The sequence below is a fragment of the Thunnus albacares genome, chromosome 4 (genome assembly GCF_914725855.1).
Source record: "Thunnus albacares chromosome 4, fThuAlb1.1, whole genome shotgun sequence".
NCBI classification, from domain to species: domain Eukaryota; kingdom Metazoa; phylum Chordata; class Actinopteri; order Scombriformes; family Scombridae; genus Thunnus; species Thunnus albacares.
The window spans coordinates 26,567,757-26,595,682 of record NC_058109.1 but is presented as its reverse complement, the minus strand read 5'-3'; the positions used below and the strand labels follow the sequence as shown (position 1 = coordinate 26,595,682).

At 41.5% G+C, this 27,926-nt stretch overlaps 2 protein-coding genes across 2 annotated transcripts; one reads left to right on the top strand and one right to left on the bottom strand.

Annotated features, from left to right (window-relative positions):
• Window positions 1–42: 42 nt before the first annotated feature.
• Window positions 43–5,478, top strand: glrx (glutaredoxin (thioltransferase)). Its single transcript, XM_044348423.1, has 3 exons — window positions 43–297; window positions 2,128–2,259; window positions 4,972–5,478. Exons 1-2 carry the CDS (start codon window positions 91–93, stop codon window positions 2,239–2,241), a joined length of 321 nt encoding a protein of 106 aa, XP_044204358.1. The 5' UTR covers window positions 43–90; the 3' UTR covers window positions 2,242–2,259; window positions 4,972–5,478.
• rhobtb3 (Rho related BTB domain containing 3) lies at window positions 4,994–26,128 on the bottom strand. The gene is made up of 13 exons (XM_044348421.1): window positions 25,629–26,128; window positions 24,964–25,195; window positions 23,886–24,078; window positions 21,353–21,510; window positions 20,892–21,000; window positions 18,113–18,308; window positions 17,761–17,957; window positions 13,547–13,656; window positions 12,067–12,172; window positions 11,037–11,210; window positions 6,654–6,820; window positions 6,215–6,311; window positions 4,994–5,112 (listed from the first exon to the last, which is right to left on the bottom strand). Coding segments are annotated over exons 1-13 (1,860 nt in total). The 5' UTR covers window positions 25,631–26,128.
• Window positions 26,129–27,926: the final 1,798 nt, after the last annotated feature.

The following is a 27,926-nucleotide window of genomic DNA, read 5'->3' as shown; positions in this document are numbered from 1 at the left end:
GGTGGAGCTGGACTAGGTGAGCTCCACCCACAGTAAGCACCCTTTGCTTCTTTTTTTTTCCTCCACTTCACTCCCCCCGGCAGAGTGAAAATGGCGCAGCAATTTGTGCAAACCAAAATCAAAGGAGACAAAGTGGTGCTGTTCATCAAGCCCACGTGCTCGTTTTGTATCATGGCCAAAGACGTTTTGTCCAAATACAAATTCAAACCGGGACATTTAGAGTGCATTGACATAAGCGGCCGCAGCGACATGGGCAGCATGCAGGACTACTTCCTGGAGCTGACCGGAGCCCGCACGGTGAGCATTTTGTAAACAACTGGACAGTTTCATCTGAATTATGTCCAATTAAGTTATTTATACCTCCAGAAACAACAGTGAAGGTTATTTGGACGACATATCAGTGACGCCACAGGTGATAAAAAATCACGTTTTCCGTGAACTGACGGAAGTTGAGCTTTTAATAAATCCATGTTTGTGTTCATATACAAGACTTCATAGCAGTGCTAGCTATATTAGCTAATATCAACAGTTAAGACACCTTTCTGTTTTTGGTTTATTTACTTCACTACACTTCCCCATGAAGTCTGTAAATGGTTGAGGATGAGATTTCATCAAAAGTTGAGCATTATGAAATAAATCAGGGCGTCTTAAAGAGGAACTGCTGCATGCAAAACACAACATGACCTCACATGACTCAGCAAAGTATAAAGACACGTCAAGATCCAAAACCCAGTATATGACTGGACCGACCGTGGATGGCCAATGTCTAGTCAGTGGTAGTGTCTACAATGTGAATTCCTGGATATTAAATGTTCATCTGCAGTTTTATGTAGTGGTCCCAGTAATATTTGCTGGTAAATTGTACTGAAGTAGCATATCACGTGGCATGGTTAAGCCACGTTATAAATGCAGCTGCCAGAACAATACTTTCCATTCATGTCTTGGGATGTTTGATTTGAAAGAGAACTTATTTTAATTCTAATTTTAACTATTATAATTACCTGTTAACTCCTCCTGCTCTTTCATCTGTTTCTATCTGTGGATGTTTCTCGTTTTTCACTCTGTATTGAGTGTTTTGTCAGAGTGATGGTTTTATTTGGGGTGCTTTAACTGTGTGGTTTGCCTCTATGCACCTTTTTTCTGCCTCTTTCCTGGTCGATGATCATGGAGAGGCTGTGGTGGAACTTGTAAATGACAGTTTTGACAGCATTTTAGGTGCAAATTCAGGAGGCTTATCTCCACCCAGTAACTGCAGTTACAGTCAAATCAAGTGCACCTGCAGAGCACTGAACTGTTGTAACAACTACATGAGTCACATGTTTTACCTGCAAGAATCCTGTTTTAATGCTGTTGTTCATCATTTGAGATGTGAAAACATCAGAGAAATAAAAACCTAGCATCCTGGTATTCAGTTATAAAATCCAAACGCACCACAGAGCGTCTCTCCTGTTGGCTGAGAGTCGATCACACTGGATGGTAGAGGAGGAGACGGTAGAGACACTGGTACGTGTCTGTTTAAAGAGGAGTTTAGCCGACTTCACTGCTTTTAACACCAGAGCTGAGAGCGTCAGAGCTCAGAGCAGGAAACACAGTCACTCTGCGTCACTGCTGCCCTCCGCTTCCATCATCTTGCTCCGATTCATTTTGAAAGATGAACTGCCAATGAGGAAACTCCAACACAGCTGGCTGACCAATGGTGTAACTTCATCACTCAGTCAGTCAATCAGTCACTCACAGACAACTGGGGTTATAGGGCTGATCTGCGGCTATGTCTTTGCATGCATTAATAGGGGTGGCTGATAAGATAGAATATCATGGTATATCTAATTATATATTGCTGTATCTGTATATCCTGATATAGTAAAGTTTATGGAAAATCAGTCAGGAAAACTTATACCAAACAACACACAAAAATAAGAAATATATATATAATTACCCAATTCTGTCATAAAGCAGTCCTGCATATTGACCTGCAACACATCCAGAGATGTTACAGGACAATTACCAAGATAGAAACAGTATGGCAGAGTTTCTGACAGGAGATCAATGTATATTGTCTCATGGCATGTATCGTAACCTTGAAAATAATCGAGTATCCCCAATTCTCTTGTATTCATTTGATTGTAGGTCCCACGGGTGTTCATTGGTGAGGAGTGCGTCGGAGGCGGCAGCGATGTAGAGGCGCTGCATAGGAGTGGTAAACTGGAGGGCATGCTGCAGTCTATTGGAGCCTTGCAGTGACCCTCTGAAGACCTGCAGGTACAGGACACCGCACAGACTCACACACTCCTGTGCCTTAGTATAGACATTCATGAAAAGTAAAAGACAAATGAGTGAAAGAGGGAATCCATTTGTTGTAGCCCACAAGAAAAGGAGGTGGGTGCTCAGAGGATCCAGAGCAAGCGCATGAATTAGTAACAGAAAGCTCTCATTAGTGTAGAAATGAACAAATGAAGGGAAATAAGATGAAAGAACTAATTGTTTGGTTGTAAAGACAGATGTAAAATCTGCTCTAAGCCCATAGTTTATCACATCCTGATGGAAATGTACAGATGGGTGACAAGTTAAAGGCAAACCCTGAATAAATGACTTGAGAAACATAATTAATGTAGACGCTTCCACACAGGGCACAAGGGCTCACTGAATGGTTTAATGAGTATCAAAATGATCTCACCAGACCTCAATCCAACCAAAAAGTTGAGACATGTAGAGTTTCTAAGCTCATGATGCCCCCATGACTATAACACACTTTATGTTAGCTTTTGTTTCGTCATATATCTGTATGTAAAACTGGCTAAAATACCAGAGATAGAAGAAAACGTAATCCATAAAATGTACACACACACACACACCTGTACACACACAGCAGAGTACAGACATTCATGAAGTCTGTGGTATGTTCATTCTAAAACATGTCTTTATTTAAAGTCAGACGTCATGTTATCTACAGTCTGTACAACACTGGCCCTGTGGAGCCACATGTGTGTCTCCACGAGTGTGGATGCAGCACTTGGACACACTTTGTTTTACAGTCCAGTGTTTCAGCTGCTGTTCACTGATTGTTTTTTTTTTTTTCCTAAGAGAAGATTTTGGATTTACACACTTGCATTGATTGTTGTGTTGCAGCAGCAGTCCGATATCATTACCGTCAAAATCTATCAGCGGTTACTTGCTTGTCCGATATGTACAGCCTGCTGCTGCAGTACTGGATACAAATACAGCTACACGCTGTTTGTTCACTATCAAATACCTGCACAATGTCACTATGAATGTTTTTGTGCATTAAGTTTGTTGGTTTATCTGACAGATTAGTTGTCTTACAGTGAAGCATTGATTACACCTGTTAAGTAGATATCAGTGAAACAGTAGACTGTAAAATAAACTGACCCATTTATCTCCTCTGAATGTAAAAAAAAACAACAAAAAAAACCCAGAAATGTTCACACACAGTATAGTTTACAAAAATAATTGCAGCACCAATAAATCATAATCTCATTATGATTAAAAACAACCTCTCAAATTAAAGAAGAGGATCAAATAAACACTGTGTATCCACCCAGAGGCATTGTGGCTTTTAGTGTACCAACTTATGTTCATGATATGATATTTCTCCCAACTGTTTACCCCTTTCTGTACATGTTAATGCTACAAAAGGCTTTTGCTTTTTTGTGGGACAGACATAGACAGACTATTATTATTTATTATTGCAAACAGATAAGGAACAGTTTAACATTATTTCATATCAACCTGCAAAGGACACAGTGTTAATATCCTGCTCACGCGCTGTAAATAAAAATTAAAAAAAAAAATACATAGTTTGATTATTGTTGTTGATTTGGTGTATGGAGCACATGATTTTTAATACAGGCTAGTTTAATTTGAAGATTTAACTGTGAATGAAAGTGCGATGGCCTCATTTGACACAGACTACGACCACAATGTATTCCAATAAAATCGGTTCTGAGACACTTACTGATGTTGCATTATAGATCTGAAAGAATCTAATAAATGTGTGCAAAAGAACTGTAATTAAATTGGTCCTGCTCGTATGCTAATCTGAGTTTCTGTTAGATTACAGATGAAAATGAGCATGAACGCGCCACCAGCAGCATTACTAGTTGCTTCACACTTTCCGCTGTGTTAATGTAGGTCACCGCTCATCTGAAATACTAATCGAGCCACTGGAAAGTGAGACGCTCAAGAGTTATTTCAACTTGAGAAATGATTATGCTGCATGTTCACATTATTTTTTTTTTAGATCCAACAGGACACCGATGTGTCATAGGCCATGGTTTGACTGGAGAGGGAGCAGCCCTGTGTCCAGCATACAGAGGATACACATACCGACTTCCAGGTGTCGAGTAGAGAAGAAAACACCTTCCTGCTTGTTCAACCTGAAGTCGCGTTATCCGTTACTGTTGTCTGAACCAGTCTGCATATGACCCTGGTTTGTTTTCCAACAGATGTATGGTCATTTGATGTATCTGTACTCCAAACGGAGCCATTTTGTGTCACTTTGCAGCTTTGAAATCCACCATTTTATATCCACCGATAGAAATATAATCTCCCACAGAGCCTGTGGCCAGCCAGTCATTTTATATTCATATTGGGTTTTAAGGATCTGTCATTTTGCATTGCCCATGATGGAATAGTCATTATGCAAAGGACACAGAGTCATTGCTCCGGGGGGGTGGGGTGGGGGGGGGGGGGGGGGAAGAGAGGCGTGTCGCAGTGGTGTATGTCACTGCTCGATGAAACTGTCCTGTTGGTTAAGGAGTCTTGTGACGTTTCCACTGCAGCAGGGTCTCTCAGAATCAGACCTTCAACCAGCAGGACAGACTTTAAAAACTGTTTGTTCTGTTTCTTCGTCTCACTCTTTGTCATTATTTTCTCCCCTGTATTCTCCCCTGCCTTCCCCCCCACCCACCTCCACCACCACCACCACCACCACCACCACCATGTTCTCCACAGGGTTTCGGCATCCAGGTGGGGGTCACATGACTATGCAGCGGGACTTGCGTAGTTTGCGTCGCCGCTGCTGGTACTCGCTGAGCTCCTGCAGGTAGCCTCTGGACGGCCAGCGTAGCCTCTCCACCTGCTCACGCTCCTCCTCTAGAACACATAAACACAAAGACATATCATAAAAGTAAACTACCGCAAACACCGACTATAGGATGCTTTGCTGATAAAACAGTTGCATGAAGTATTTACTATACTTGGCACATACTCACACAAACACATACAGTAATAACTCCTTGGACTGTTGCCATGAACACGGCCAACAAGGCTGAAATATCTGATATGACTTTGTTTACACCAACAAGCAACTGAAGACCAGTGGTGATCAATCATGTGCTGTCTCTTTATTTTGGCCTTTGACTTTCGCTTGTGCCCTTCAGTACCCGTCCAGTGAACTTTAATGAGTTTTGTGTGTATGACTAATGATGACAATAAAATGTGCTACTGCACCTTACAGGAGCGATGCTGCAGTTAATCTTTTTTTAACGAGCCTGTCTGTAATTGCTTTTATGTGGCTTATTAAACACATGTGACTATAATACCTGAGAAACAATCAGAGTATTATAATCTGTATTCCTCAAGCCCTCAAACATAAACACTGTTAGCAGGTTTCATTCTGAAGGGCTGCTATTGCACAGATGACACAAAGCTTATTTTCCAGCTTTAATGTATCAGCTTATACATACAGCAGATTCTGCTGTATGATGAGACAGTGCACATAAATACTGCCATATTCTCTATGGCAGTGTAGCATAAAATACAGAGGTTGTCACAGGTGTCTGAGATCAGATCAAGATCACTTATTCTCTAAAAATGAATTAAGTGAGAAGATAGTAACTATTATTTAATTCCATTTACCAACTGATGAGTGGACACCTTGATTACACCTCATGTATTATGCACACCAGTGGGCCATTTGACAAAAAAAACTGAAAACAAGCCTGGCATTCACACTTTTTCTAAGAGAGACGGACTAACCTACATACACTGTTTCAAAAAAAACACAGCAGATCCTAAAAAGCCTGGAGGCCCTCTGACCTAATTATTTTTCAATTTAAAGTCTGAAGCCTTCTAAAATTGAAATGGGCACTTCAACTGTGCTATCAGTCTGTGCTGCAGTTTTAGTTTGCATAACCATCACTCAGGAGGCTTATTCAGAATAGTCCGATACTTGTTTACAAGTTTACACGCTGACCTGAGAGCTCCAGGAAGTCAGGTTTGTGACTGAAGATCAGGTAGTTGTTGGCGATGAAGTGGAGGAGCCAGACGTACAGCTGCTCTGCGTTGTGACACTTGAAACAGAGACAACATGCAGAATAACAATTACTCTCTTTAGAATTTCAGCTTTTTAAAATGTGCAAAACATGAATATCTGTAGCAGACAAAGCCTAAAGCAACTGCAAGTTAAAAGATTAAGCTTGCCTCAACAACACATGGCACTCGGTGATTCTTTGACAAACAACTACGTTTTCTTTTATACACAGAATTAGCATCTCAGTGGCTGAAGGAAATGTTACATAACAATGAAGTAGTAAGTGGTTTCCTCAGACACACTACCTCCTGGAGGTCTGTTCATGCTCTCAAATCATCTCTCTTGCCCTCTTTTACCCTCACATACTCAAAGTTGCACTGACCTTTGCTCGGCGGAGTAGTCGAACCACGCTGATACCTGTTGATGACAGCTCTCTACTGGGCATGCTCTGAAGGTAAGCGCACACACACACCTCACACAGGTGCTGCAGTCGTTTCACCTGGTACATCTCGGCGCAGACGAGCACGGCCATGGCCTGCAGCACACTGGCTGGACACACAAACACACACGCACACAAAACACCGTCTAGTATATATGTAGTATGTTTTATACATCACGTCACGTAGAGTACGTTTGTTCTAGATATAAACAACAATAGGTGGACACACTTTTTAAACACATTCAGAAGAAACCAGAGAAAATGCCTGACTTAATGATTGTTAGTCATTGTAATAAATTTGATCAGAACCACACTGTGATTGTTCATTAAAGCTTAACACAACCAATTAACATTTAAGATATGTTGCATATCCATTAAATTGTCCACTTAAAGCAACGTTTTTATAGGGCACTTAACCGTAAGTTTATTTATTTGCACAGTGTACTCAAGGCAAAGAGTGCAATGAACATGGTTGAATGCTTTGACCTCTCACTGTAAAAAGAGTATATAATACGTTGTTAATAAAGCATAAAAAATAGTGACATTTAAACAAAAAAAAACTGATGTCAAAGCTGCACTAATCATTATTTTTATATTAACAATCGATCAAAGGTGTAATGTGAAAAGGGTTGCCCCAGAATTATCACCAGACTCTGCAGCTCCCCTCATTGTTTTGGTTTTCAGACACAAACTCTGCTCTCATCAACCTTGTTTCTTGCTGCAGTAAGAAAAAAAAAAAGCTCTGATAAACTCACTCTGTGCTACCTTTCTGGGACCTAAAGACACCCAAGTTATCCACTAGCTGATGAACAGTGTGAGGCATTTAGAAGCTTAAGAGTCAGATATTTCCCTTAGGAGCTGGTGAAGACCAAAACAGAGATAAAGACAGTGAATATTGGACGCCATCCGCCAGGTGGCCAGAAACACGACTCCAAATAAATGCTAATGCTGCTCTGTGTCTACTAGATGTCTAGACAGGCAAGTGATTGCTGAAACGTTCACCATAACAACTATCTGAGGTGACAATATGGCAGTGTTGTGCTTGTTCCACTGCCCCTCAAGTAACCATTCAATGAATGCTGCTGTAATTGGAAAATTAAGACATAACTGAAGTGCATAATATGGCTCGGCTACAGTATCACATGCTATGTTCAGCTATCATATGGTTCAGAAACAATGTTCATACAACGCTTTTCTTAGATAGTCTTGCAAAGTGCTTCACAAAAAAAGACAAGATGAGCTAAATCAAGAAATGTATGTCAAGCCCTTAAACACAATTCTGAAACGCTATTAATCACAAAACAAGAATACAAACATTATTATCAACATTTTTCAGCCATTATATTTCTAATTTATTAGTCATATTTTACTCAGGGCAATAAATATTACCACCTGTTGTGTAAAACCTCTGACTGTGCATAAATTTCATGCAAATCTCTTAATAAAAGCCACATGATTTCTATGGTTACAGCACACATTATCCTCACATGGACGACTTCTTAGCTGTGCTTTTGAATCCAACTCATTAGTCAAATCACATTAAACATATCAATAACTAATTTCCTATTGCTCATTCTGAGCTGTCTAATGACATCCTTACATACGTGCGAGAAACAAACATTGTGCCGTCAATCCTATTATGTAATGTCACCATGTCAGCTAGAATTACTCCTGATGTAACCCAATTCCTGCCATTTATGTCAGTCAAACACCACCCTCAGCATCTTTCTGCAGCCTGCTGTAAACACTGATTCTCTGCATGCTTCTCTGACAGGTTGATGCACAGTCTGAGCAACAGTCATACAGAGGTTTTGTTATATATTGGCTGCACAATATTCTAAATATGTAACTCAACATTGGCAGTGTATTCTGCTATCATATGTGCAGTGTTTCTCTGAAATGAAATGCTGGAATCATGCTCGTCATTTGATTTCACACCATTCCTTTTGCTGGTGTGTTACCTTGCTTTGACCTTGAATGCTGAGCACTTACATAACAGTGCAGTGGCTGCAGCCTCTGGAGCTGTTGCGTGACTTTAATTTCCTGTTCCCACGACACAACATCAAGCTGCATCTCTGGAAACAGCTTTCTTACCCTCTTTGTACCTAAGCTGGATCTTAAGGGTTGCTGGTTGATGTTTTTAATGATTTTTTCATCAAAACATCTCATGCCACAGAATAAAGGGATCATCACACCAGCTGGTTCCTTTGCATTGTCTATTCAGCGTCTTCATTAGCCTATATAACAATACAACAAAGGAGGCTTGCAGCAAGTGTTGTAGGTAACTCATTCAGTAATTATAAGTTACAGGTATAATATGACTCTCTGTTACATAACACATCACATTTTTGCGCTTTCTGAATCTGTAATCATCTGTAGTTGTAAGGCTCGATTCAAGAGGGACTGCAGTTGTGATATCACTGTGGATGTCATGAAAACACGCGCACACAAACACACACGCATACACACACACAAGTGCAAATCTTGTCACTCAAAAATGTATTTAGCACTTTTCACCACTAGGGGGCAGAAAGACTCAAAAATAAACTCTTAGCAGGGGACCTTAAAGACCTTTAAGACATGTTTTAGGATGTATAAAAATCCTCTGCTTGTAATAATTAATTTTGTCCAACATGTTTTTTTCCACAAGAAATATTCAGTTACCTTATTAAAAATCCTTAAAATGACATATCCTCCTTCTCTCTCATTAGAAAAGTCAGACTGTATGACTATGCAAACAATTTAATTTCAAAAGTTTAACCGCTGGACACAAGATGTCTCCTACTTCAAGGAAAAGTCCATTCTCAGTGTTTGTGCACTTGACGCTTCGAGTTTCTACATCACACTTGTGTAAGTTGCATACTGGGCCTGGATTGGCGCCAAACTAGTTGCAATGTCACAAATCATGCTCGTAGGTACACGCCTTAAACTCAGATTTTCAATGAGCACAGAGAAACTTTCCACTTTCAGCAGGTGAATGTAAAAACAGGCACCATATTTCAAACTCTGCACATTCATCATTCTGCACAGTGAAGCTCAAACATCCAAGTAACAAAGAACAAGAAGAAAATACATTTTTGGCTGAAGGGCGGACTTTAATATATCAGTTTATCCTGTTGTTTTGGCTAAACAGTTGCCCACTTACACATGTGGCAGACACAAAAACATCATCAACTGGAGTCCCTCTGGTCACTCGATAAAGGTTAAGTCTCTTTCTGCATGTTCAACTGTGTTCGCCAGTCTTTCACTTTTACTCTCTGTCATTAGTTACTGGATGGGTACAGTTGGGATGCGTGAGCTTGTGTACGGAGAACAGATGCCTACAATTTTCACTGAACCAGAATTATTCGAATTGTTGAACCAAAACAAGCTGAAAGTGACTAAAGCTGCAGACTGAGCGTTGATTTTCAGTGGGATTGACACTATAAGCAAAATTTTCACATTACAAGGAGTTTCATATACTGTAAAAATATTGTTTAATGCAACTTTACAGTCGTAGAAGCTCCTCAGATGTCATTCTATGCATGTAGTGTACTGTAGCTCGGTTCCAACACCAGGGAGAATTATCGGCACTAATTACTTTGAAATTAAACACACAGTGTGACAGGTAGTGACAACAACAACAACAGTAACACGTGCAGGACTGTGATCTGGCACCATTAAAAGCAGATGAAGCAGTGATGCCACAGCTTGATTTTGTCACCACTAAATATAATTTCATTTTAAGCTCAGTGCTGTTCTCCACACGCCTCCTGAGACCGACACTGGCAGCATGTCGCAGTCACACAGATGGCTGATGGGACTTGTCATCTGTGCTTTTGTTTTAGGCTGCGTTTAGTGAGCAAGGCCTCGAGGAAAACACTGCTGTAACTCTCTCAAGTGTTTTCCGATTTAGGATTGGTGCTGATTCACACAGTACATTAAAATGATATCAAAGGTCCATTGTCCTTCTGTAAAAGAGTGTCTTATTTTGTTGGTCAGATCCATAGAATCTAAAGTGACTTTTATCTGAACCAACCATCTATTTTGACTTATTGTGCCTTATTAAACCAAGCAAACTCTATTTTTATTTGCAGCAACAGCCTGAGGGAGTAGTTATAGGCGGCTGAATGAATAACACACTGACTGAGGGTTTCCCAGTGCAATCAGTCCCAGCACCACACAAAATCTGCTACAGGCTTTAATTAGCCCACAAGATGAAGAGGAGAGGAGCGCACTTTTCTGGCTATATTTAGAGATGTGTTTTAGGTGCCATTTGGTCATTAATCTTATGCAGTCATAGTGGTATCGTTGAGTACACGTCTTAGCTGTGTGTAGTAAACTCACCAGGACAGCAGGAGTCAGTGTAGAGGTACTCCAGGAAGGACAGGAAAGTATCTGAGGAGACACCATGGATGGGCACCACTCGGCTCCGGGCCTCTGCATACTTCCCACTGAACATGGCCGCCATGACATCACAGCGTGCTACCAGCACTGCTCGGTGGGCTGGCAATACACTCCCTAGAACACACAGACACACACACACACACACGTGCAAAATTAACATCTAGGTTTAGAATTTAGCATCTGAGAAAGTCCCAAAGAGGTGTGAAGTGAATGCATGAGAGTATAAACTGTCCATAATTAATAGGTTGAATCTTAAATGATAATAACAGAATACATCTTTGATCTTAAAATTCTGAGGATAGTTATAAATTCAAACACTTTTTCAAACAGTCCTAATATCACTGACATGTCACTTTCATCACAGAAGTATAACGCAACTCAGTTTGGCTTGATTTATGAGTAATGATCTGTCATAATGGGCCATTTAAATCACCAGGAAGCAAATGACATAAAAAGCCTGCGCACAAGTCCTGATATAATCGCCGTCATTAAGTGCCATTCACAGCCAGTGACAGCTCTGCCAATACTCCATCGGCAAGTCGAAGTTATAAAAAAAAAAAAAAAAAAAAAAGCAGAAATGAACAAAATATTCATGCAGAATTTTTCCTGAACTTTTTTGAACTTGTAGCTCAGAGGTGCAAGAGGACAAGAAAATCTGTCCTTGCATGAGATAAATATTGATTATGAGAGGCTTTGGGGCATTATTTCTGGATTTCTCTGTTTGATCCTTTAATAGAGAAATGGCTAAATGCAGCTCATGGAAAAGCTTTTGGCGAGATGAAACATGACAGAGACGGAAGGCAGCCCGTCCCTCAGAACGTTTTATCTTATTTCGTCTCCAAATGGATGTCCAGGCCCGGGACTGAGATCATAATTCAATCAAGGCTAATAAAATGTGACCTTCCTCTGCGGTGTGACGGAGCATGCAATTTTAAATGTTTGTACATCTCACAGATCAGCACGGACCCACCTTGCACCATGAAGATGACATCAGAGTAAAGAGGGGAGTTGAAGAGGTTGACGAGAGTCTGGGGGCCGAGCTGAGCCGCCCGTGCACTTGGGGTGTCCCTGGCGCCCTACATACACACACACAGCAGAGAGGAAGAGGAAAGGACACAGAGGGTTAACATTCCTCTGCTGGGTGTCAGGTACTAGTTACCAGCGCAATTGCCATTCTGTGCATTTATACCACCTCCCCTGTGGAATACAAATGGCCCCTCTGCCAGTCTCGCTTAGCGCTACCCAAACACACTTGAACTGCAATGCCAAGAACGACAAATGATGGAACTGGCTAACACTGAAAACAAACTGGAAACCAGATGGTCGTCCAAAGCAGTTCATTATTAACTAAATCATGTGCGTTTTAAGACATTTGAAGAATGCATAATACAATATTTGTATTTACAGTAAAATGCACAGCACAGCATGTGAAACCAGCAGTCTGTGTGTATGTGTGTGTGTGTGTGTGTGTGTGTGTGTGTGTGTGTGTGTGTGTGTGTGTGAGTGTGAGTGCGTGTGCGTGCGCACTCATTATTTGAAGTCCATAAATGAGTGTTATAAAAGCATCCCATTACCATCATGTGACCTTTCTCTGTCAACGAAAGCAGAAAGAACTCCATATTTTCGCATTGCTGTGCTGCTGAGGGAGTGTTCGGCAAACACAGTCTTCAGTAGAATCAGTCCTCTTTGATTTCGTAAATCAATGGAAAGCGAACTGAAAGCGAATTTCAGCCGACCTGGGGGCATTTTTGTGGAGGACGAGATCAAATCATGACAGGACATTAGGATGTCTCATTGTGTTAAAGCGGGCCAGCCCTCTCTCACTGTGTCAGCTCGTCTCAACACTTCCTCAGGTAGACCTAGTTCTATCCAGATGGGTTGGTAGACCATGCATGGTGCCAAAGGTTTGTCAGACGCAGCCATGTCATATCTCCTGTTCTCTCTCTAAATATTAAAGTCTGCTGCCTAAGGCTTTTTACATGGAGCCACCTCATGTTTTCTAAAAAAGACACAGTACACGACATGTTGAATTTCAGAGCTGATGTCCATTGTGAAGTCCTCACAGATCTTGTGTCGTGCTTTTGCTCCTTTGAGAGCGTCTCTTGTTTATTTTGTGCTAATACCCACAGTATCTGAGAGCTGATTACGGGCAGTAATTATGTAAATATGCTAATTATAGCCACATGATTACTGCTCTGTTTCTAAACAAGGCCTTGCTAATTAAGGCACTGTTAGTTTGCAACTACAAAAACGTGTTTATACCTTCAAAGACCAAGTTTTACACATTACTGATATTTAACCTCTTTTGTTGGGGAGGGCTGATATCGCACACACACCATAGTATATTCTGGTCTAAGATTATGCAATCCTTATGGAATTTGTAGGTGTTATAGAAATTGGAGAGAGTATAAACGTGTAAGCAGAGTGATTTTGAACATATGAGACCTCACCCTCTCTCTGCCGATGAGTGATCGTATGCGCTCCATAAGCTGAGCCACGGCCAGCGAGTTCTTCAACTTCTCTTCCAGGGCCTCTTGGAGGTGATCCCACTCCCACGCTCCTACAAGACATCCACAAACACACTGATTCTGTGGACCCACAATAGTACAGTTTACAGAAACAAAGAGGCAAACTCTTCTCTAGCTGGCACTGAGCTCTGACCACCCACATACCTTACACCCAACATTGAGGGGCTGTTTTTGTCAAAGTGGGTTTGTTCTAAAAATGTGTCTGCTTATATAATCTACAGTGGGTATGGGTGGGACGCCCAGTCCAGATTTCAAGAACGTCAGAAACAGTGACCCACGAGCCTTTACAAAACACATCAAAGACCATAATAATTCTGCCTCCTCAACTGGTTGATATGTCTTATTTTGTTTTAATTAAATATAATTTTAGTCTCTTTTTTTAGTCGCAGCACAAGGTGAACTTGTGAAACTATTAAAAACACAAAAGAAGACAAAGTAAAACTGCATTATCAAAAGGCAAACATTGATGCTGCATTTATTCACTTCAGAGGAATACTCCTGTATGTAAGCCTGCAGCTTGATTGGGATGGCGTGCTCTGTCTCACCAGGACATAAACAGACTGTCGAGGGAAGAAGGGAGCTGGACTGGGCAGGATTTAGCTCATCATTAGTTCATAATGACGGTATTTCGGCAGATAGAGGGATTACCTCAACACACGGTGGCGGATAATGACACTGCACAGCACAGACACCTCTTAGGCAGGGTGAGAGATTAGCTCGGTAGCTGTGGTGCTGATGCAGCCAGACATGAAAAACAGTACTGGATGCACTGGTAGATGTTGTTAAGAAGTGGGATGAAAGGGAACGGAATGAAAGGAAAAAATATATGCAAAAAAGCAAAAACTTCAAAATGCTTAGATCGCATCTAAGTTTCAGTGTTGATGTGTTTCTTCTCACCCTCTTACACAAACACAAATGCTAAGACTGGATCATTTTTAGAACAATTAGTACAGATTAACACTCATTCCCCAACGGTTTTCCTTAATCTTATCCATAACTGCTACATTCCTGACTCTAAACCTTAACCTAACTTTAGTCAAATCCCCAAAACAAAGACACAAACCAGTGTAATTTACGCTACATTCAGCTGTAAGGAAAACAAACTAAATCCATTTTTGTTCCAAAAACATCTGGTTTGTGGTCTAGAATGTGACTTAGATGAGGTCAGAGTGACCACACAACACAATAATCCCTCTGTGTCATAAACATGTGCTAAACATGCACAAACACACAATAGCAACCCGGTGACAAATTCAATAATTCAGCAGCACACTACACAAGGAGACACAGTCTCACAGTGTTAACATCACACTAGCAAAGTCCACCGCTGTCTGTCCGCACACACACTCAAATCACAAAAACCCAGAGCAGGGAATTATAACACGCTGTGTGTTTTCAGAGGTATGATATTGTTATGGAAATTTGCTCTACTAAGCCAATTAAATTAGTTACAACTGACAAAAGAATTGAATTGAGAGCGTAAAACATTTGTCTCAACTCTAGGAAAGCAGAGTACAGCTTGTTGTGGGTTTATGAAACGAAGATCAAACACTGGCTCGCAGTGCTGCGAATGTTTCCGTGGGCAAAGAAGGCACGCATTCACATCTGATTAGCCAATTCAAGAAAATGCACAAATACAGAAATGCATAGACTGTATGTGAGGTCAGCTATTTTAAACATACAATCAGACCCACCACCATGTTTAGACTTAACATTAGTCATTTTTCACATGAGACTTAACATTGTCTCCCTGTGGCGTTTTATGGAAACGTGACATTCGTATTCTGCTCAACACATGCTCACATATTCCTCTTTGCGCTATTCTCTCCAAACCACATACACACACCACCCAAACACTCTCTCACCATCATATTATCTCCCAGAAACACAAGCAGCACCTCTCCTCTCCTTCAACACTCCGCCCCCTCTCTCACCCTCACGTCCCACCACCTTCGTTTCTCACCTTACTCACAATTTTCCACTCCTTGTTTTCTCTCTCCTGTTACTCAAAAAAAAAAATCCACTCAAGGACTTTTATATGCCTGCGTGTAAACATACACTGCACCCACCGTCTTTCAACCGCTGGCTTTCTTATTCTTATTCATACAGTCACTCAGACTCAGTCTAACCCTATAATCTTCTTTCCTTCTCCGCTCAGCACACATACACACCGAGCTCATGTGTTTGTGTGTCTGCCTCTGTATGTGTGTACGTGTGTGTTCATTCAGACCATCAGTACCGCTCACATACATGTGAGGAGCTATGAATCAGATGTTAACACAGCTTTTTTGCCATAAGGACTCCTGCACGGCATGCAGCGTGTGATGAAGAGCTGGCATGCACGACCGCGGCAATCTAACATGCAGCAAGCACAGCACTGCAGACTCTGAGCTGCAGACTGTGTAGATTTTCATTACGGCACTGAACTCACAGAAAATATCACACGGCTGTTTAACTAGGCTTCATATGCGGAAAGAAATACACAACTACGGAGCATTTTGCAAGTCCCACAATTTACAACATCTGTAAAGATTTTATGCCCCTACATGCCTGAATCCTTCTCATTCAGTTCATCATTTGTTAATGTAAATACAAGGTTACTGTAACAGGCTACAGAGTTTAATTCTCTCAACAACATGTTGTTAGCTGTCAAAATGATGTAAGTCCAGTTTCTTCAAAGACTCAGTGCCTCTGTGTACAATCCATCCTAACTGACATCTATAATGTTTCATAGAGCCGAGCCCGGTGGAGATAAAGGAATCATGAGAGGCCTTAGGCATCTAAGTGTAAATGGGTTAACAAAACACTGTGAGATCACACTATTGTACAAAAAAATGATCAGGTCCCAGATTAAAATACTACAGTTGCTTACGATCAAGGACTTTTAGTTTGATTTCTGTTCCTCAGCATAACAGAACACTGGACAAGACCCAACAGTAGACAAACTGCCCTGCGCTGCCAGGAGACATTAATCATCACATCTAAGTTACTGGAAAAAAAAGAGTAACTGCTCTGATGTCAGTCCAGCTCTAATAGTCTTATTTAAACTCCAGTTGTAGTGTGTAGAACGTATCTAAAGTGTTAACAGGAAGCATCAAGGCTGAACACATGCGAAAAAACATCACTAAAACATATTATCTTATTATCTAAACAGGGTTATCAATGGTAAATGCAATTCAGCAGTTTAAGCAGTTTGTAGCACTTGCTGAGCCCAGATTTCTCTGGACCAAGTGCATGTTGGCCTCAGTTTCGGAGACAGTTTTGTACTCTGATCTCTACTTTCTATTTGGCACTTCCCATGCAACTGATCCTGGTGCCAGACAGTCAGTTTGGGCAACTTCACCCTAGTGAAACTTCAGGGTTTTAATTAGAGGGGACAGGATGCTTTTCTCTGTTGCAGCCCTGTTGTTGTGATTTAGGTTTCTACATCTTTGAGTGCAGAAGTAATTTAGCAGCATTCACTAGAATTCAGATATGATTCACCCACCTGGAGACACCTGGAGACACCATAATAAGTTTTCAGTCGTATACTCTGATATTAATTGTACCTGGATTCTTCTTATGACAGGGCTTTGTTTTGAAAATGACCAGAAAGAGGAGAGTCTAGTCTATTGATACATACTTTATATTTAGTTGAAACAGTTAGTAGATTGATTGATAAGTCGATCAACAGGAAATTATTCTGCAAAACCGAAATATCTCATCTATTGGATGAATTGCAGACATGGTCCCCAGTGGACGAAGCCTGTTGACTTTGGTGATCCCTGACTGTTCCTCCAGCACCACCATGAGGTTCACATTGGACCACTATTTGATGGATTGCCATATAATTTGTTGCAGACATTTATGTTCCTCTCAGAATGAATTATAATAACTTTGGTGATCTATTTGTCCAATAGTTTGATTTATGAGCAAAGCTGCTAGAATGGTTGTAGAAAAATGCCAAAAAGCAGCAGTTCCAGTTTCTCAAATGTAAAGATTTGCTGTTTTTCATACTTGACATGACAGTAAATTGAATATCTTTGGGTTTTGGATTGTTGGTTGGACAACACAAGTGATTATATGTCAACTTGGGCTTTGGAGAATTGTAATTTTGGGAATTATGTGACATGTTTCACAGTTTTCAGGTGGTTTACCTCTGTAAATGAACATGAGAGTCTCCCACAAGCACATACACAGGAGGGGGTCCTTCACCACTAGACGAGACAGCCGTCCAGTCAGGTGTCCCTCTGATCGTGGCATGTCATCAATAATCCCACCGTCCCAGGTGGAGAGCAGCGAATGGGGTCCTCCATCCCGCTCTCTGCAAACACACCGCGACTGGGGACGTTCCCTGTGAAACCAGAAGATGAAATTCAGCACAAAATCCTTCACAGTTCTACTAAAGATGAGTTTGTAGTGAAGAGGTAAGTTCCTCCTGGCCACAGACTTAGATGGCTAAATAGCTCATTAAGCTAAATCCTGTGAACAAGCTAATATGTCTCCTACCTGGTCTTGGGCCCCAGGAGCAGCTGTCTGAAGTACGGGCTGACAGCACACAGCACAGCCGCGTGCGCCCACCCCAGCTCTTTCCCAGAGTCCCCAGCATAGAAAGCCACATCGGCAAACTGCACGCCACGCTCCAACAACCACTGCATGTCCTGGGAGAAGCTTGACTCCTCCACTCGTATAGGGGGAAGACGTGCTGAACGGAGGGAGCATGGAGGGTGTAAAGAATAGAGAGAGGAAGATAAGGAGGATGGGTTGAGTAAATGAACAATCAAGTTTGTCCTGATTCAGAAAATAAAAAGGGAAAATCCAGCAAATTTGTTATATTCAACGTCTGTCCAGGGGCGTTGTGATTCACAGTTCAAGTATGTTCATTTTTGCTGAATATATCTTGTCTACTTCTACTAGTGACCTCCCCTTTTTGTGGCAATGACTTTTGACAACTCAAGAGAAATGGGGTTCTCTACACTGCACACAGAGCAGGTAGAGAGAGACTAACATCTTTTACTCAAGAAAGACAGAGCAGAGAAAGGCCGAAAGTCATGTTGTGCTGTTGTGCCCTGTTGCTCAAGTTAGAAAAAAGTCAAAAAAAGGCTTCCAGATATGTTTGTCTTTGCACTAATGACAGACTTGCAAAGATGCAAGCAGAGGCTGCTTCACTGCATTCTGGTCTACTAAAATAAAGTTGTCATGTGTGCCCGTTGTACAGTGGATTTGTCCCTGCGTCTCTTAATCTTGAGGGACTGACACTAAAAGTTGACCTTTACTAGTTATGTTTTAGATTGTTTTGGCAATAAAAAAAATAAAAAAAACATCAGCAAGCAACCAAATCAACCCAGCACACAAACACGTCTAAAAGCTTCTTTTATAAAGGTTAATGTTTAAAGAAGATGTAGGAAAAACCCAGACAACCGTAACAGAGAAATGATTTGCAGTGAACTGTGTAACAATGAAAACAAGAAAAAGGAGAAAAATGCTGCAATGAAAAAAGTACAGAGCTGGAAAGCCTGTCTGGAGCAACAACCCGTAAAGAAAGATTTCATAGAAACTTTGTGCTGCATATATTCATGAATTCAGGTTTATAAAATGTGGAAATAGCACTGAGCAGGAGAGTAAAAGAAGAGGGGTAAAGGGCTTCGCAAATCACTGTCTATTATATTCCCATGTATGCTTAATACACACTGCACCTCTGGACCTCATCTTTTTTTTATGGGGGTTCAGATTTGGCTGTGAAAACGTTACTGTCCCTGAATCAGTGTCCGTCATATTTAATGCAAGCTACACTGTAAGTACAGTAAGGTGGTGTTGGACAGGCTCCAATAACTTCGCCAGCACTAGCTCCTGTTTTGGAAGCTGACAGTCATGCATCAGATTTAGACATGTAGCAGCAAAGGGTTCAGATCAATATTTAACACTAGTCTAACAGTGTAGTTTACCTTTAATATTTTTAGGTGGTTTATGTTGTAAAAATTAACTACAGGTGAGTGCAGTTAGTTGGCTAAAAGTACAAATCACCTTCTTAAAGAAGGAGCTCTGGATTCCCATTTTTAAAATAAAACGATCATACTGGGAGTTTTGGGTCCTTTCTCTGGTGTGGTAGTGGTGCTAATAGACGAATGAATTTGTATGTGATTTAGTGAAACTAGATGCTATCATATTTTTATGTTAATTTTGGAAATTTTAAATTTGTACTTGATTATTTCGACTATTTAATATTCTGTTTCAATTCAAATACATTTTTAAAAACTGCTTTAAAATGACTTTCATCAATAGAAAGTCAAGTACTCCATGTCTGTGGTTCTGTGTTTTAGACTCTTTTGATCATGATTAGCATTGGCCTTTTATAGGTCTACATTTTGGGAAATATGCTTATTCACTTTCTTGCCTTGAGTTAGATGAGAAGAGTGATACAACTCCCATGTCTGTGGCGTAAAATAAAATATTCATACTAAGCTAAGCTAACTGTCTGCTGGCTGTAGCTTTATATTTACCACACAGACACGAAAGTGGTATCAATCTTCTCATCTAATGCGTATTTCCAGAAATGTAGAACTATTCCTTTAAATCTGTAACTGCCTGGACGTTGCTGCCACAAACTAAAAATGTTCTGCAATTGAGTTCAAACTCGTGGCCGGTTTTAAACAATAGAAAATCCTGAATTTCAAATAAGCCAATAAAAACAACATTCTCCATTATATTCATAAAAATTTAAAACACTAAACAGTAAACTGCAGCAGAAATGGTACTGGCAGGACAAATGTTTCCGGAGTTCACGGTGTTCAGGTCAAATACCTACACTGATTAAGAAAATTTGGTTGAAGATAAGCTTAATGAGTAATCCTCTCCAATCCCACAATCACTGAGCTGCCTCAGAACAAGGCACTAAACTCACAGTTGTTGCTGTGTCTCGTGCTGAAAAGAGCTCAGTCTAAAATTGATTCAGACGTCATTGAATAAAATTGGTCTACCTAGCTCTTGTCTCTCTTCTTATTTCCAGTTTGGAACAGACGATATTGATCTGAATAAAAACCTCTGTGCTCAGCTCTTTTTATGGCTGTAAGCTCAAGAAGAAACAATCCCTTCAGTTCAATTGAATGATATCTATACACACCAAATGATGATTTTAAGAAACAATAATTACCTGATAATATAAAAATGAGATGACTAATTGAAACAGTAATTAAATTAGTTCAATGAAATGAAAAATCATTTAAAGTTTGCTGAAAAACAGTTAAAACTCTATAGAAACCAACAGGACACAGGTTAGTTTTCCTCTGACCTGGTTGTTCCAAGTGAGGTGGACGAAGCTCGTTCACTTTATTTCCTCGCCTCTTCTCTGGCCTCTCTTTGGCTTTGTGTTTCAGACACTGAATCATGAAGTACTCCAGCTGAACAATACAGAAATACACACCTTAGTTCAAAGACAAGGCACAAAAATAGTTGTTACATCATCAGTTCTTCGATTTGGAAACAACTTCCTTGGAAGAGTCCTTGTCTCCTTCATTCAATACTGGATCTGTCTCAAAATGCAGAGTTCTTTAATTGATAGGAATAGTATGAAAGCTTTGCATTGCAGCTGCTCAGCATAGTATAAGAATCACAATGCAACAAAAGCAATTAAGGGCTTATTCAATCACAGCAGCTGAAAAAATATCATGAATAAATAGTCTGCGGTGACATCTGACCCCATGTTAAATTCCTATTTTAATGATTTGACTCCTGTATGATGTCCTCACTCACCACACTGCCAAAGTAACGGCCCACGAACACATGGTTGAGAGAGGGCAACTCCAGGTAGGTGGCCCCCAGGTCCCGGGACAGCTGCAGACCTTCACTGTGAGGCACACAGCTGCTCCAGTCAGACGCACACAGCGGACACGTACAGGGAGGGCCTTCATCTGAACACAGAGAGGAGAAATAATGGTGAAATAATGCAAAGTGTATACATAGCAGAATCTAATAAACGTATGCAGGTATCTGACAAGCAATGGGTGAGTCATTGATATTGCATTATGCTTTTTAGAAAGCATGAACCTAGTATAATTGAATTACTAATGCTGACAATGCTAGTCCCATGTTTGACTGAATAGCTGCACCGGACTATAGCATACAGTCTGTAGAAAGAGCATTCAGCACAACGTTCATATTCATTAAAATATTCAACTAAAAAATTAAATTTACTGCCACACATACCCTCAAGCAAAATAGTCTGATACAAAATGTTAATATTCATACCAGTTTCTTATTAACTGGACAGAAAAGTACTAACTAACTAAAAGCATTTTTCCAAAACAAATAAAAACAGAAAAAATATTTCGCAAAACAGAACAGAAAACACAACCAGATGCTTCAACCATGTGTGGTTTTATGGTGCGGTTACCCTTCTTCCTAATTTCTCCAGTCAGAGTGAAAACATAAACATAACATTAGATTTAAAAGGGAGATAGTGCGTGTGTATCGTTTTCCGTTTCATTAAATAAAATAAATAATTACATTTTTGGTTTTCTTAATTTGTTCTGAGAGACAGTGATGTCTTTTCCATTTCCATGCCTCCCTTTTTAAATCTTCACTTAGTCCCCCCCCCCCCACCCCCTCACCCCAACCACCACCACCAGAAAAACATCTAGATCATCTTGATATGGCATATCTGCAATGGCACGTGGACTAGAACCAGCCATGCTATGGCACTGGGACCAAAGACCAAAGAGAAAGAATGAGACAGAAAATTAGAGGGATTAGCTTGAAGGAGAAAAAAAAAGCCCACAAAAAGACTGCACAAAGGAGAAGAGGGCCAGGGAGAGGTAGAGAAAATGAGCGGGACACACAGCTAAGTGCTGAGGCGTTTGATAAATCATACTCTAATAACCTACAGGCATGACACAGAGACGGAGCTAGACGGTGTGTGCGTCTGTGTGTGTGTGTGTGAGAGAGAAAGAAAGAGACAGAATGAAAACGGGAGTGTGTGAGTGTCTGACAGGCGGTGACTTGGCATATCAGTGGTATGTTTGTGTGCACGAGGGTGCGTGTGTGTGCCCTTGTATAAATCTGTCTATACTCCTGCGCTCGGTGCTGGTTTTATGGCTGCATTAATGCACGTACGGCAGCGCCACAGCTGTGTCTTAGGTGGTCGAAGTCGAGCAGCGGAAGCGCTCAGAGCTCAGCTGTCATTCTCTGCAGTCATGGGGGGATAGCATAGAAATATTCACAGCAGCCACAAACAAAAACACAAACAAAGGCTCTGGTCTACAGCTACCCACTCCCTCTCTTTCCTCCTCTCCCAAAGACCTGACTTACACTGTGATCATTCTGCAGCGCAGCGCTGACAGGATCTCAAAGTATGTTGAGCAGGAAAGCTAAAAATACCTGCTGTATTTGATGAGCTTATTTACAGAATTTTGATTCAACAGAGGTCAGTGTGTCTGCAAAAACACTTGCACTGATCTATATACATATATGTATATCTACACTGCAGTGCATATATATATATATATATATATATATATATATAATATATATATATGTGTGTGTTCACTCCTGATGTGTTGAGCAGCCTCCAGTAAGGCTACACCCTAATGTGCTTCTCCTGCTTGACGAAGTCAGGTTGTTCTGCACTTTTGGGCCATGACAGTGTATATATTTAAGCTTGCACATGTGCTGTGGTAGCTCTCTTCTGCTTGCAAGGCTTATAACAGCCCTAAAATATAAACTTTATGTCTTGCTTTGGTGTGTTTCCTGCCGGGAAGCTGACAGCCCGAAGGCAGCCAAGAGTAGATTTAATCATGAGCATCCTCCTCATTGCTGTGAGGACATGCTAGAGGACACAAGGATCAGACAGGGATATCTCTAGACCAACAAGATGAACATGATATTGTCCCAAAATCAAAATCAGTAACTGAGGCAACAGAAAATGAACTGTAAAACAGCAGAGAATGAAGTAATGACTGAGAGCAGTGGTTCTCAAACTTTTCCACATGCCGACCCCCATCTGATAGGATTTTTGCTTTTAGATGTTTTATTACAGAAAGTGTATGAAACCCATGACCAGAGTAATCATACATTCTGTCATTATGTTACTTGGATAGAATTATAGTGAAAATAAATTATTCCCCTTTTTGTTGGGGACCCCTTGGGACCACCTCAAGGATCCCTGGGGGTCCCCAGACCCCACTTTGAGAACCACTGTGTTAGAGGAACCGTCAGTTGTCAAGGCTTTGTTGGCAAAACTAAACTGACTCTGGCGCCAACCAAAAACACAGAGCAAAGCCATCCTCACCATTCAGCCGCGCTCCAACAGCGACCAGGATGACAGGCACACCCCAGTGCCTCAGTAGTGGGCGGAGTCTCGGAGCGTAACCGTTCCTGACTTGCTGGAAGGCCAGTTTGTCTGTGACTGAATATTTAATGACCAGGATATCTGCCTGCTCAAGAACCTTCCGCACGCTGGCCCAGTCGCTGTCCAGCAGGTCCTGGAGAAGCCAGAAAAGGACAACAAATATAAATAGTATGAGGTCAAAGGAGGACAGACACATGAGTAACACAACTCAGAGTTGCCGGCATAAGATCACACTCAACCCAGACCACAGATCTCACCTCAGATAACCCCAACCCTTCCCCTCTATGTCTCCCTAAATACCTAAGTATATCTCTTGACTTTACCCCCCAGGACCTGTGTGAGGCTAGCTGCTCTTAACCAACCTGATTCCACTCATTAGTCAGGGAAAAACACTTCAGAGAGCTTTGAGCAATTTGAATAAAAAAAGGACAAAGAGACATAGAATTAGACTGACAGACTTTCCCAAGCACCTCCCCTGACAGGGTTAGACAGCCTTATAATAGGACGCATACAGTGCTGTTACAAAATCAAAACAGTGCTTCATTTCATATGCTATTAAGAACAAAAGTTCTTTCATCAGTTTTTTGTGTGTGCACAGCATATTGAAATAGTGTCCTCCTAAAAATAGAGCCATTCTTATAAGCCTGCAATCAGTGCTGGAAGGCAAGTGGCCTTGGAATTTGAAATGTTGTACTTCTTCTGAGAAACAGAGGCAGAGTGAAAAGTGACGCACATATTCTCACAATGACAACGCTCTGGCAAAATGACACTACTTTTTCATGGTGTGTTTTGCCATCTTGGCTTGGCCTACACTTCTTGTGCAAGTCCAAATTAAATTTGGTATCACACAAGCAGGACCACATCTTAAAGAGGGCAGGAGAAAAGAGACACAGCAACACGTTAGAATGACTCTCTCTAAAGGGTGGACACATGAATGAGCAAAATTTGTGTATCCACCCCTGCAAGTCTCTCTGTCTCTAAGTCTGTTGTGCACACAAACAAACCACCAGGCCCTTACCCAGCTGGGACAATCCCGAACCACTACAGTGACATCTCCAAAGACACGTGAGGTGTACTCCATGAAGGCCGGGTTGTGCAGGCTGCTCTCCAGGTCGCAGGGTCCGACCAGCGCTCCGTGACCCAGGTAGCTCCACAGCAGGCCTCCCTGCAGCTGCCCCTGGCCCATGATCTCTTCCCCAGGCCCGACCCCTCCAGGGCACTCGCTGCCCAGAGCCACAATGTGAATGGACCTGCAAGCCAGACAACTCGTGGATGAGAGTGAATGGATGCATCAGCCAGCAGCATACAGGCAGAGGAGACACCTCTGTTTCCTCTGGTCCTTATTATTCATGTCTATCACGGAGACAGTGCATCACTGTTATGTCACTGAAAATCTGAGAAGAAGCTTGGCAAGGCCGTTATTATTATTATTATTATTGTTATTATTATTATTATTATTATTATTATTATTATTATTATTATTATTATTATTATTATTATTATTATTATTAGGCTACACCTGAGCGGGTGTTATGGTTCACTAAATCAGACTCTTATAAAGAAATATTGCTGTATTCATATGTATCAAGCTGTGATATATTGACAAAAAAATCAAAGCATGCAGCCATACCAGGACCCCCCCTCTTACATCCCATAATGAGTTGCAGCTTCAGAGCAACTTACATTGTGGTCACCGCGGTTTTGTTCCGCTGCTCTACGCTATGGAGCCCGTTTCCCTCACGGTGCGTTTCCACGCCAGTCTGCAGTCAGACTCGGCTTTTTTTCCGCAATGAGCCGCGGCTCCGCTCCGCCGTTAATCCCTCTCATCGGTGGCCGGCCCCCCGGGAGCTCGGCTGCTGGGGAGTTTCGCAGTCACTCGCATTTCTCCCCCCAGGTCTCGTTATTCATTCATAAAAGCGGAGCCCGATACCGTCCCGACCGACCGCAGAGGCACACCGGACAGCCCAGCCGGTGGAGCAGCAGAGTGCGCAAACAGCAGCGCCCATGGGCAGCCAATTGCGCTAAAGACAAACAAGTTGTCAGTCGGTAGGAAACACAATTAACGACGGAGAGGAGGAGAGGGCTGCCTCGCGCCTCGCTGTCCAGACCAGATGAATGACGTCGGCGGATAAAACAAAGTCTCACTGAACAACTGGAGCGAGAGAGAGAGAGAGAGAGAGAGAGAGAGAGAGGGAGGGAGAGAGAGAGAGAGAGAGAGAGAGAGGGGAGACACACACACACACACACACACAGAGAGAGAGAGAGAGAGAGAGAGAGAGAGAGAGAGAGAGAGCAGCCGACTGAACCGAGAGTGGTCGCGCCTGACTCAGCAACACGCACACAAACACACTCACTATAGGACCATGCTGCCTACGTGAAGGAAATGCCCGTCTTTGTTTTGTTCAACTGACACATAGTTTTACACGTTGTTGTCTTTCCATAGACGTCTAAATGTCCTCTGGTGTCTGCAGTACACACAGCCCATGTGTGTCAATAACTTCCACTCTCTTGTCCTTGACTCACAAAGACAACCACCGAATTCAAACACATGAATAGAAACAAAAAAAGAATTGCCAATAGGCACGAGCATGGGGTGCAATGTTAATGACAATGGTAACAATACCTATAATGAGAAGAGTTAGGAGATTATTTGCTGATGTAGCAAGAAAATATAAAATACTTGGGGCTTTGTTGTAGGAGTCAGTAGTAGATAAAAGGTGATAATGAGTTCTGGTTGTCCCTATTGGACAAACTCCAGGGCTTTCAGAGCTTTTTAAGAGGAAGAATAGCCTGAGCCTTAAAGGTTTAATCAGAGCCTTTTGTGTCATTCACAACCATGATGAATAATGTAACACATAAAACCAACAGAGAGTATTTAGGCCTTGTTATGAATGCCCTGCAACACTATAAATCTGTGCTGCTTACTTGCTGTGCAATACTTGCCTTCTTGAAAAGGACACACTGGCCCTGCTAGGCAGTTTCCCCAGACAGTCTGCTCTTTATCCTGACAAGCAGCCCTCCATTTGACCGACTGCAAATGACCACCTGCACATAATGGTTCCTGCCTTGTATCAAGATTCTCAATTTGACTACATAATCATATATTAATATTTAATGTGTAGTAACTTTGCACAAGTGCTCACCCTACTTGTTCCATAATCCAGGGTCCTGCATATCTTGATTGTATTCAAAGCGTCACATAGGCCGAGGCCTTCAGAGTCTATTGTGAGTTTGCTGTAGGCCAGCTAGAGAGACCAACATCGTTCATGCATAGAGGAACATCATACCCCACAGCCTTTGTGTTCTCAGCCCATTGGCAGTTCTAGGGCCATGTCACCATTTTAGCCTGCACTGTGGATACAGAAACAAAGAAATAATCTGAATGTGACAGGCTGTCCTGACTTCTTTATATCAAATGGTTAAGAACTGAATAAACCTAATTCTTTTGCATATAGCTGAGAAATACAGGAAAGCTATAAATAAATTATAACTAGATTTTCAACAGGAGAAGGAGGTTAACAGGAAATGAGGGGAGAGAGAGATGGGTAATGATGAACTAAGGTCCTCCATCGGATATGAACCGGGTACATTACAATGCATGGTCAGTGCCTTTATAATATGTATGTATGTATGTATGTATGTATGTGTATATATATATATATATAGTGTCATCTGAAGGGAGCTCCCTAGATCTGAGAAAATAACCCTGATGACATCATCAAGAGTATCTCAGTTTGGGAAAGCCTTACAAGTGCATTACAAACTTGGGTGATGGGAGGGAAATGTCGTGCTTTTGGAGCTTGACCCATATTAGGGACTAAAAGTCAGGATATCTCAGCCTCTTATGATGTCGGATATCAATGCTAAACATGGTCAAAATTCCAAAACTTGAGGTTAACGCATGTAGGAATGCTCCCTGCAAGTCATAAACGGAGGTTCAACCATAAACAGCCGTCTGTTCCATAGCCTTTGTTACTAAGG